Genomic DNA, 12,266 nt, shown 5'->3' with positions numbered 1-12,266 from the left:
ATCAGATGTAATATCTGGACACAACCATTGTGTTTAGAGCACAAAGAGAACTACATTGTAAAATGCATGTTTATGTATTCATTAAGTAATTTACGTACATTTGAAAATTGTTTTTATACAAGTGTGGTGTGTATAGTTTTGAGTTGTACCTGTCTAGAGGTTGGACATAACACATGTTGTGTAAATATTTCTCACCAAGACCTCAGCCTACACACTGAACTCTTAATAACTATCTGCTAAAAGCTGTCAGGAATGTGGCTCTGACTCAGCTTGGCTCAGACAGAACAGAGATGGGACATGGTGGGAGGTCAGGAGGGTCTGTTGTTTACCCACCAGATTAACTTCAATCTACGTCTTATCTCTCGCTTTTTTAGTGTGCTGTAGACTTTCTAATCAGCTCAACACATGCTTGTGTCTTGGTTAAGGCTAAAAATCTGCATATTTTGTTTTTGTATTCATTCAGTATTCCCTAGAAAAAAAACCTGAGGTCTATTATAATATTTGTCATCTTTTACCCATGAAGAACAATAAACATTTTTGATTCACTATAAAACTGTTTAGGTCAGTAGTTCATTTCTAATGACTGTGACCAACAATTTGGTTTGGGTTGAAATAAGATGCTCCAGCAATTGTAGCCTTTCATCAGTGTGTTATTTCTTCTTTCTGTGATTTGACAGTTTTCTCCCTTGAGATGGTTTGACTCATTTTCTCTGTTCTCTGGGATTTCATTTCACAGTTACTTTACAAAAGCCTGTTGTTGCTTGGACTCTGAAAACATTATCTTTGGTAATTTTCCAATTAGCAAAGGTCTTTTCAAGTCTTATCTTGGAGAATGTCTCAACTGAATATGGTGGAATTAATTAGATTTCTGGCAGGCCTAATTTATTCCACAGATGATCAACACTGAAGGTTCAAGCTTTTTGCAACAGAGTGTAAAAGATGTCTCCTGCATTAGGTGATCCGGAAAATGATTCCTTTACATTCAACAGAGCAGTGTCCTTTTAAAACAGTTCTCATTTTCTGATGTTGACAATTATGTTTCAAAAATGAATGTATTTATTTAACCAAATTCTGACATCATCATCAGTCATAAAATAATCTGTTGATTGTAAAGAACAGCAAAGGTTTCCTGAACTATATTACTATTACTATTATACATTGATACACAATCCAGAAATGTGTGTCAACACTCAGTGTTAACAAAGTACTTTTATCTGCATATTTTTCTCAATTAATCTGAGTGTAAATAGGTACCAATAAATTTAAATCAATAGTGTCCAATCCTGGTCCTGGAGGGCCACTGTCCTGCATGTTTTAGTCATTTCTCTGCTGTGACACACCTGATTCAAATGACTGAGAGATTACCAGGCTTCTGCAGAGCTCAAAGACCTGCTGACCACTGATAAATTGTTAGATTTCTAGATCTCAAATGGTTCTTCCATGACTTATTTTCAGTTATTTTGTCAGTTTCTGTAGGTAAACAAATGGATGTCTTGCACAAATTTTGCTTAATGTTTTTCTTTTTTGATTTAAGGACAAATTAATATTGACATGACAAAAAAATTTGTGGATTTTTTCTTATTTTATAAATTTTCTTTTAACCAGTCTTTATGATTTAAATTGCAAAAATATTTGATAATTTGTTTTAGTTTGTTTAGGGAAATGAATGTTACAGTTTTCTTTTAATCCAAAACCTCTGTAGATTTGACTAAATCGGAGAGGTTGCAGGGTTGGGAATGTGCATTTATTATTCTAATCTAATTTTCACTGTCGGTAATGGTTACTTTTCATGTAACAAAAAGAAACAGACAATGTTATTTTATTATTTATGTGATTACTATTACCACTTACTATTACCACTATGATCAATAATAATCCTATGATGATTAAAAAACATTTACCACTAAAATAGTTTTTATCTTAATCCCTCTTGTAATCTTCTTTCAGATTACATGGCGGTGCAAAGATCAAACTTTCTGACAGGTGAAGAGGTTATAAGTGTTGTACATCACCTCTGGGAGGTAATGACAAACCCTCAGAAGCCCGTACAAATTTCCACAAGTAATAAAACTGATTTATGAGGGAGTTTTCTGCTGGCACACCGCTCATCCGTTCGTCCCAGGACACCATCCTGTGTGGGAGGGGAGGGGAGGGGTGGAGAACAGAGGGAGGGAGTGATGATGAGAGGGAGAGATTGAATGAGAAGGACAGAGAGGAACTGAGGGGAACCATCAAAACAAATCTTCTCCAACAATTAAGGAAGTGGAAATACAGAGCGTCTTCCCCCCCACACGCATGGCCAGAACTTCTGCAGAATAAAGTTCTGGGTTCGCAGGCGCTCGGGGTCCCCGCTTTGCAGGATGGACAGTTTAATAAGGACCAGGTTGCGCAGAAGAATACATCTGTTTCTTTTTATCTTACTTCATCTAACGACGACTCAAGCTGGTAAAGTATCTAGTCGACCACATGCAGTTAAAAAATGAAAGATATCAGACAAGTTGACTCAGAAATGGGAAAAGTGTAAAATTCCGACTGGACATCGAATGATGCACTGTCTCACTTCCAAGTTTCTTTGACTTTTTGCAGGCACATTCTTTACTCATTAGACCTCCAGGAAAGCAGAAAACTTCTCTGTCAGCCTTTTAATGTGCACTTAATCCTGATGTGTCAGGCTCGTTCTGAAATGACGCGCGTTCTGAATGTTTTGGTGAAGCTGCAACTTGTCCAACGGAGTTGCTCCAGGCTGGCATTAAAACTGTTTTTTTATGTAATTATTTTATTTTTTAAGTTATTGAATTGTGCTGTGCATGCGCAATTAGTATTGCGCATGCACAGCGATCATTGAATCAGCTTCGGCTCCGTTTTTATTAAACACATTTTAAAAGAGCCGTTCCTGCGTCAGGTCAGGTTTCTGCGTCTGGGATGTCATGTTTGAGTTTGCCTGTGACCCGGCGTCGGTTTACCGTGAAAACGTTTAACGTCGACTTGAGAAGGAGCTGAATGGCTGAACTCTGAAAAGAACTGAGTAGATTAAAATTCCTGTCATGGATCTGTTTAATGTGCCCTCTGCTTGCAAAAGTATTACTGTATGTGAAGGAGTTTAGCACCAACACTCCCACTGCCAATTGTTCTGGCAAACTGAACTATTTGACACGTTTCCTTTCCGGACCCTGTTACACCACTTGTAGAAGTGGAATGACCTTTATTTTTTTAGCTATCCACCTGCAATAAGATGGATTTTGATCCTTAATTAAACAGCTGTTGCTTCTGTTAATGGGTCATGGAATTCACTTAAAGTCCAAAGATGATCATCAAGTACTGTGTCCAATTTGTTGTTTTTAGGTCATTTGGTTCTCTGCTGTCTGTCACATACACCTGTCCGTACCCCCCCATGGCCTTGTAAAGCTATCTTTAACAGGTGCAGACCAGTTCCTTCAGGTGCTGTGATTAGGAAATTCCCTGTTGGAGTGGCATGCTTTAACAGCAGGACTGAACCCTATGGCAACCAGAGGGGCTTAAAGATGTTTCATTTTCACATTTTGTCACATGCAGCCAGTTTATGGCTGGAAGGTTTTGTTGAAACTCACTGGCTGGAATGAAATGATAGCAGGAGGAAGTGAGCCAACTGACCTTTATCACATTCTAGTGGCCCAGTGGCTGCTGTGTCCACTGCTAATGAGAGCCAGTGCAGAGAGAGGCTGAGATGATTTCAAAGAGACTTTCACATATGGTGGTGCAGATATCTCAGTTACGTGCTTGCAGTAGATAATACGTTTGTGTGTCTGAGGCTTTAAATGTTCAACATGTGTGTAAAAAAAAAAAAAAAAACTGTGAAAAAAGTTCCATATATGCTTTCTGTGTGTGTTTGAGAGAGATGAGAGAACACTTCATGTTTACAGACAGGAAGTGAGACATTCTTGCACTTGTGCACAGTTTAACCAGAGTCCTTTGTTCTTGTGCTTCGACACATTTGTGTTCAGTTTTCTTTTCCTTTGTTCCCTATTCTGTTCCATTCAAAAATCCTGGAGTAGGAAGAGCTGAGCTTGTTTTTATTTTGGAACTCTTATCTCTTTGTTTACACCATCTTCCTCCTACTACTTATGCCCTGCCTCATCCTCAGCTGACAGGGGGGAAATTGTGCACACAGGCCCCTCACTGTGTCCCGTTTGATCCAATTTTCTTGCCAACCCTGCATCAGACTCTCAAAGGAACACAGCAAGTCCTAATTTTCTTTGATCCGTTTACAAATCAGAGGCAAATGAAAACAAATGAAAAGGGCATCTGAATTTGGAAGGCTTTAAAAGAGGAGCACTTGCTTTTTATAAATGTTACAGCTATAGTGTTGAGTTTGTGTTCTCCAAATGAAAACATTAAACATCAGAGGTGTCAGATATGCTGATGTCTGAGTCTAGTTGCTGATGCTGCAAGTGTCACATCAAACTGCTTCTCAGACTTTTTGATGAGCCAAACTGTTTGGATTTCCTCCAAGCCTTTAATATGCATAAATGATGCTAAAACACTTTGTGGCGCCTGACTGAAATCTATAGTATTCCATGCACATCTGGCTTCCAGAAATTTCCCTCCCTTCAGGCTTCTAAGGCTCAGTGTAGTGCCGAGCAGGGTTCAGTTGGACTAGCTGTAGATGCTTCCTGTGGAATTGCCAATAACGAGTCATCAGAATGTCTGTTCAGTGTCTTTTTAAAAGTCAGAATTTGCCACTTTATCCCAGTTTATGAGCGGCAGAAGATGTTAGAGTAGTGATAGTTCCTAACAAAGCCACATGTAAACTCTAAAGATAATTTTTAAAAGCTTTTCTCATCTTTCACATACAGGTTTTAGGTGGCATTGACGTGTTTGTTCAACTTTGATTTTAGTGTCCTTGGTTACTATAATAGCTGCCTCAGTGTTAAGCCCCAGAAACTAAATGACAGCTTGGGGTTGAAACTTGAAGGAGCTTTTTCATATGCTTGTTTGCATGTTTGTATTTAGATAATCCTTGGTGCCAGGGCTGTGTTGTTACTGTACACGTATGCGTCTGTGCGTGTGAAACTCCATCTGATCACTTTTTGCTATACTTGTGTTCTATTTCAAACTTGAGTTTGTAACAAAAACCACTTGCTTTAATGTTAGGTATGCAAAGAGGATTATATTTATAGTTTAAAAAGTACTCATAAGTACTGAAGAGAAAACCAACTGTGCCTCTGTGTTTGCATTGAGCGCCTGTTCGGTGCCGGGCCTTGAGGGGCAGGTGTTTTCTCTGTGGGCCAAGAAGCTTTTGGCCTGTCAGCTCATCATGCTGTGAACAAGCGAGAGCAAAGCAAACTGTGGAGATAGAAGAATGTGGTGCTGATGTGATCTGGAAGGAAACATGTCACCAGATTCCACCCAGATCTTCTGGCTTTCAGTACCAAAACTGTAACTGGTAGCCCTGACAACAGAACACAGCCACTGACCCACATTCATCCCAGCACTCTGAAAAGATGAAATTATTTTACTGCTGTTTTGCATTTTCATATACATGTTTTGTTTTTTAAAAACAATATTGATGAAATAATGTTTTCTGGCTCACAAAACAATCCATTGATCAGAGAGAGATTTGAACAAATACTGAGGTCCAAAATGTTATTGCAAAAGGACGATATTGTTTTTGCCCAAGTCTGTGTATGTTTGTTTGTTTATTTTGTTAGCAAAATATGTCATGAGCCACTGGACAGGTTTGAATGAAACTCTTAAAAAATAATCTTTGAATGAACATCTACAAATGATTACTCTTTGAATTCAATCCAGTTTAAAATGGCTGCAACAACTAAGCAACCTTAGCAAACACAAAAATGGCTGTAACTATGTCAATTTTACAGACACTGAGCTAAGATTTGGTATGGTAGTAGCTGAGACTAATTTACAACACATACTCTAAGTACTACACATTGTACAGCAGCTTTGCTTAAAACTGTCATTCACTTTTAGAGTCAACACTGTCTGTCTGTTAACAAAATATCTCATAAACCACAGACATATTTTAAAGAATCTCTGGGAAAGTAACCATTGGATCGACATTTACAACTGAATAACATTTGGATTCAACCTCATTCTACAAATCGCCACAGTTAATTAACCTTAGCCAACACATGCATGACTATAACTCGGTCAGATTTAAAGATATTTAACTATTGTTTGATGCAGTAATAGCTGAGAGTCATCCTCAACACATACTTTGAGTGCTAATACACCTCACACGATGTTGCAATATCGCATGAGATTGTGCATATCGTCATTTACAAGGTTTGACCAAAAAAGGTGTAACTTGGTTCCTTCTTATCATAAGACAATTTTAGTTTAATACTTTGGCATAGAAGTGGGTGCGCAATGTGCATTCCTTCAAGGAATGCTAGGCCTTTTTTTTCCCCCTGTGGCTGTTATAATTGAGCTCCACATAAACAGTCAGTCAGACTGTTTACTTATTCTGATGTGACTGTGTGTGTAGTCAGTTTATTGATCTCGTTTGCGATTTTAATTCTTCATCTGTGCAGCTTGTATTAGTTTTTATCTCAACGTGTTTATGTCTGAACACAGTTGTGACAGAGAATCGCATCTAATCAGATTATCTTTTCTTATTGCCTGAGAGAAAAAAAATCTGCATTTATTGAACCACTTGCACATGATCGCTTATCAATTTTTCAATATTCATCACAATCTTTTTGGAGCTTGTCACCCTTGAATGCTTTTTGAAAAATTCTCTTTCAGCAGTACTTTGTACAAAAAGTAGAATTTTAGTAAACAGATTTTTTTGGTTTCTTTTTGTTGTGAACATGCATTTTCATATTTAAAATAGGAGTGGATTTCTAAACAGCCATTTAAAGTGCAAATGTTAGTTCTCCTCCACTCATCTCAGGGTGTGGTCCAAGATACTATGGGACTAAGTGCACAGACTTCTTTTTGGCTTCATTTCTTGTTAAAATTCCCCTCGATCCCAGATGCAATAGCTTTTGACAGTGTAGTACTGTCTGAGTGAGAGAGAGAGAGAGAGAGAGAGAGAGAGAGGGGTATTTTCAGGCAGAGCTCGGAGTGTAGGTGGTGTGAGTCATAAAGATTGTCTTCAGAGACATTTGCTTTAGAAACACAGAGACCACATTATGTCCATGTATGACTGAAATGGTGCTGAGCTATGTGGCCACAGGGTTTGGAAAGAATGAAAAAAGAGACACAAAAGATGCAAACATGAAGACTGATTGGTGTCATTTCTTGGGGACAGAACTCGATTTATGAGATGGACTGCTCAGATATTTACAGTCTGGAAAGCTGTGCCTGGTAATATTACTTGGCAGTTGTGGTTTTCTCATAAATACCCCCCCCCCCCCCACACACACACACACACACACACACACACACACACACACACACACACACACCAACACCAACAAGAAAAAAAAAGGGAGAAATCAAAACAAAAAAGACAGTTTAGGGCTAAAAAAATGCACAAGTTCATTTCAGGTTTTTTCTACAACATAGGCTCCAGCTCCCAGGTGACCCTGCACTAAAGAATGAGTAAAGAAAATGTATGGACTGATGTTGTTTAGTGTGTTAAATCTGACTGTTTACCAAGAATTGCTGGACATGTATGTAATGGCTAAAGATTTCAGTCCCTTACCAAGTACTCAGACATTTGAAAAACACCACAACTCATTGCACCTTTTAACGTTTTGTGCATTTTGTTTATAAGTAGTGTTAAAATATGCTAGTCCAATCTTCTGGTAATAAAATAGTTTGAGAGGTGAAGTAAAGATGTTAATACAAAGCCTAATGAGATGCAAACAAAACTTGTTCAGACAGTCAGTGCTGCAGGAAATGTAAGGAGGCTGCTAGAGTTGGCAAAACTCTAAATGACTTAATGGATCTAAAGCAGGGAAGAGATAACATTCTTTCACAGATAGCTGCATGCATTCAGACAACTAATGGCAGCCTTCCATTACTCTGAGCTTCTGTGCTTCATGCTTTGTATAGGCCATTTCTTACTCTTTTTCATGTTCATTGCAGATTTCTTCCATGCACACTGAATGAGCTTACCAAAGTTATCCCTGTTTATCTTTTTAGACCTTTAAGATGGTTGTTATTTTATGCACATTTATTCATAGATAATTATAGATAATTATGAATGTAATCCCTTTGTTGAGGAAATTACTGCTGCTTGTCTTAGAAATCTCCTGTAGCGTTAGTGTGAATTTTGATTGTTCTTTCTTTGCCTTCTGAAGGTCAGAAATCAGTGGACTCCTGACAGCCAGGATATGACCTTAAACTTTAAACAGAAATTCTTTTTGTATAATTCAAGGATTGCATTTGGTATGCCCAAAATGAAATAATTCTGTTAGCTTGAATGAGCGGCCCTTTTGTCAGGTAGTGATGTGGATGCCCCAGACAGAAATTCAGGAATCCAGTTTAATTAAACCCATATTGTTTTGCTTTAGAATCATGATCATGATCTCGCTCTCCTCTGTGCATGTGCATATAAGAGACAAGAACAAAACTGAGTATGTTTGTTTTGGATTTCGACCTTTGGCTAAAAAACAAACTTTAAACTTGGCTAAATGAACGGAAATTGATTTGCAGTCAGGAATCAAACAAGGTCATAACAAAACCATAAAAAGCTCATTTGGGATCAAGGGAAAAAAACAAACAATATAGATCAGAAACCAGACATGATATAGATTACAGTGAACTTAAAGTGCTTTGATAGAAATGCAGATTCTCTTGAGTTAGGCATTTTGCTACAGGCACACGATGAACTTTGGGGAACTTACTGTATGTTTGCTTCCTGGGACAGTCTGGTGAGTATATTTATCGCCCGCCTGAAGACAGAAGTGATAATGTTTTCGCCCATGTCTGCATGTGTTTGTTTGTCTGTAGTCTTAGCAAAAAAAATCTCATAACCCAGTGGACAGATTTAAGAGAAATTTTCATAAAGTAATCATTAGATACACATTTACAACTTATAAACCGATTCGATTCACGATGGCCCTAACAGTTAAGCAAACTAGGCAAGTACAAAAATGACTGTAACTGTCAATTTTACAGACATTGAGCTAAAATTTGGTGTGGTTTTAGCTGAGAGTCATTCTCAACACATTCTCTGAACACTAACTGATCTTGCAAGATTTGTTTTTAAAATATTCCTATTTCAATTTGAGTCAAATATGTTTGTCTGTTAGTAAAATATCTGCATCACTCTCAGAAAGTAATGTTTGGAGTCAATCCAATTAAAGATGAATGCAGCCAATCAATCTTAGCCAACACAAAATGGCTAAAACTAAGTCAGTTTTATAGATATTTATCTAAAATTTGGTGTATTAACAGCTAAGAGTCATCCTCAATTATTATTTTGAGTTTTAAAAAATTATGCAAGATCCCACAATATTGCATGAGATTTTGCATAACATTATTGAGTAAAACAACTATAAAGCCATCTCCTCTCATAATAAGATGATTTTAGTTTAATAATTTTTAGTTTAGTTTAAAACTATGGCATGAAGGCAATGGGCAATAAGCATCCCTTCAAGAAATGCTAGATCTTAATCAAGTAACCACTTGCTGAACAAAACTCACAAGTTTTAATCCATTGGAATGTCATACAATATTAAATGATCCATAAAAACATCAGCATTACTTTCATAAGTTCATGCAATTTTTCAAATATGCTGATTTAGCAAATAACCTGACAGGTGATGGGTAAAAAATCTTTAAAAGACCTGTGAGGAGGTCCTAGCTGTTAGTTTTCGCTGAACTACAGCAATTTTTGGGGACACCACAGCTATACCGCCTGTCTGCGAAGAGTACATCACTCAACATATTTCATTAAGTGTCAATAAATTTGTCAGTGCCACCAGAGTGCTGACTGCTTGCAGGAATGTATCACACAATAATAAAAAATCTGCTGTGCATCACATTGTGGTTTTAGTTTTTTTCTTTTTTGTAGCACCAGAAAAAGTGTTGACCAGAAGAGATGAATACTGCACAATATAGAATAAAGATAAGGAGTTTGCACATTTGTTTCCAGCAGATATTTTTTCACAACTCAAATTTACTTAAAAGGTATAATTTTCATTTCTTTTAAGTGTTTCTTCATTGTTAAAAGTGATTGCGCTTTGGGGGAAGCTCCATATCCATTATCTCTGTCCCAAAAATTGATTGGATGATTGCTGATGTTTTGTTGCCACTTCATCACACATTTTACTGATTAAATATTATATTTGGAGAATATATCCTTACCTCTGAGAGATGTTGATAACTGAAAGGTTTTTTGTAAGTCATGGCTCAAAGAGTGGATGAAGGCTATTCAAAAGTTTAAAGAATATAGTTCTGTAGTCTAAATAAACACACCCGATTTATTAAGTAAATTATTAGCAGTTATATGTAAGCTGTTATAAGCTGTTTTTAAACAAATGCATTTTCTTGACTGAATTAGAAATGCAAAAATTATGGGCTGTGAAACTAAGTGACTGAAAAGTGAGTTTTTAGAGCAGCTGACATGTAACACCTTGTAAATACAAATGTGCATATTTGTTTTCTATACACAGTGTTCTTTTTTCTGATCAACCTGAACCTAAGCTTTAATTTTAAGACTTACTCTGATGCATAACAGCATTCATGACAATTTAAAACACAATAAGCAGTCAGGGTTAACACAAATAAAAAATAATGAGAAATTCATGTATAATAATTTTTTCCAAGATTATCTGCCAAGGTGGAAAGAACAACATCCAAACATGTTTATCAGCAGACTCATGGTTCAAACCATAACAAAGAAACTTACTGTTTATTTATTTGGCTAATTTACTGATAATTTTCCTGATTTTCATGCACAAATAGAATTATTTGGATGAGTCACAACGTCTGTTGCAAAACTGATTTATAAAAGATCATATGTAATCAAAAAATAAAACAGACCCTTTTTCAGTCAAACCTCAATAAAAACCTTCAGAATAAACAAACCAATGAAAAATAACCAATTTACCAGTTTGCACATTTTTCTTTTCCTAAATATAACTCATGTTCCTTAAGCTCCTTTTAGCTATGTTTTGATTAAATTATCCAGAAGTTTAACAGTATAAAACTAAATTAAATAAACAGTTTTATTATATATACATTTAGGAGTTTAAACATATACTGGCAAACACTATTTTCTGATACAAGTAAAAATAATATTTTAGGCACATTATATCTAATATTCAACAACTGCTTCTCAAAATAACTTAAATTACAAAGTTGATGAATTATGTTAGAGGTTGCAGCATTCAGAACAAAGATCAAGGAAGCAGCCTGGGCTGAACTTCACAGATCCTCCGTTAACAACTTAAAGCACATTTCACTAGAAGCTCCTCTGTGCACAAGCAGGACAAAAATCCTAAACCAACTGAAGTCATGGTGTCACGGTCAAAGTTCATTGCAACAAACTGAGAACGTCCCTGACACTCCATTGCCCGCCACCAAAAGCAAAAAGGTGATAATGTTTTTATCTGCGTCTGTTTTTGTCTGTCTCTACCATACCTCATGAATTCCTGAGCAATCTTTAACGAAACATTCAGAAATTAATTGCTGGGTTAACATCTACAACCCATTTCAAGATGGCCACCACAGCTAAACAACCTAAGAAAACACAAAAATGACTATAACTCAGCCAGTTTTACAGAAATTAAGCTGAAATTTGGTTGATCAAAATGATATAATTCTGTCATTTTTAAACCTAAGATTATCTTAGTCTATAGTTCTGGCATGAAAGGCAGTAGGTGATACGTGTTCCTTCAAGGAATACTAAGCCTTTAATTGATTCGTTATAACCACTTTTAGATACAGATTATCTTGAAGAGGTGGTACTTGGAAGTCACAATAATGTCCAAATATGTGTACAAGATAATAAGATTAGGCTGTTACCTAGCACTGGATCAGTAAAACCTTATCCCTCAACATTTAACTCTTGGTCTACTGTCAGAGCAACACAGTCATTTCGAAAGTTATGTTAAATGATTATATGTGGGTTCACATTTATTTAGACTTAAGTTAGCATTTGGTAAGTTCTGTAACTATTTGATTTAAATGTTTCATACTCTATATATTCCAAAGTTTAGGTCATCAGATCTTAAATGTTTTTACATCTGTTTTCTATTTTTCAGATCTGTCTATAATTTATTGCCTAACCCAGTAAAATCTAATATCTATGTGAGGTAGCTGAGGTAACTGAGAGGGCGAACTGTTAAAACTGTTTGAGAACCCCCCCC

General features: G+C 36.5%; 1 protein-coding gene across 2 annotated transcripts in view; it reads left to right on the top strand.

Annotated features, from left to right (window-relative positions):
* The first annotated feature begins 2,218 nt into the window (after positions 1 to 2,218).
* col5a3a (collagen, type V, alpha 3a) overlaps positions 2,219 to 12,266 on the top strand; it is a 45,670-nt gene continuing 35,622 nt past the window's right edge. For both annotated transcript variants that reach the window (XM_017429405.3, XM_017429404.3), the window contains exon 1: positions 2,219 to 2,445. In XM_017429405.3, coding sequence (XP_017284894.1) covers positions 2,361 to 2,445 — 85 coding nt within the window. In that variant the 5' untranslated portion in view covers positions 2,219 to 2,360. The remainder of the gene's footprint in view (positions 2,446 to 12,266) is intronic.

This window comes from Kryptolebias marmoratus, linkage group LG12 (genome assembly GCF_001649575.2).
Source record: "Kryptolebias marmoratus isolate JLee-2015 linkage group LG12, ASM164957v2, whole genome shotgun sequence".
Classification (NCBI taxonomy): domain Eukaryota; kingdom Metazoa; phylum Chordata; class Actinopteri; order Cyprinodontiformes; family Rivulidae; genus Kryptolebias; species Kryptolebias marmoratus.
This window is presented reverse-complemented; position numbering and strand designations above follow the sequence as displayed.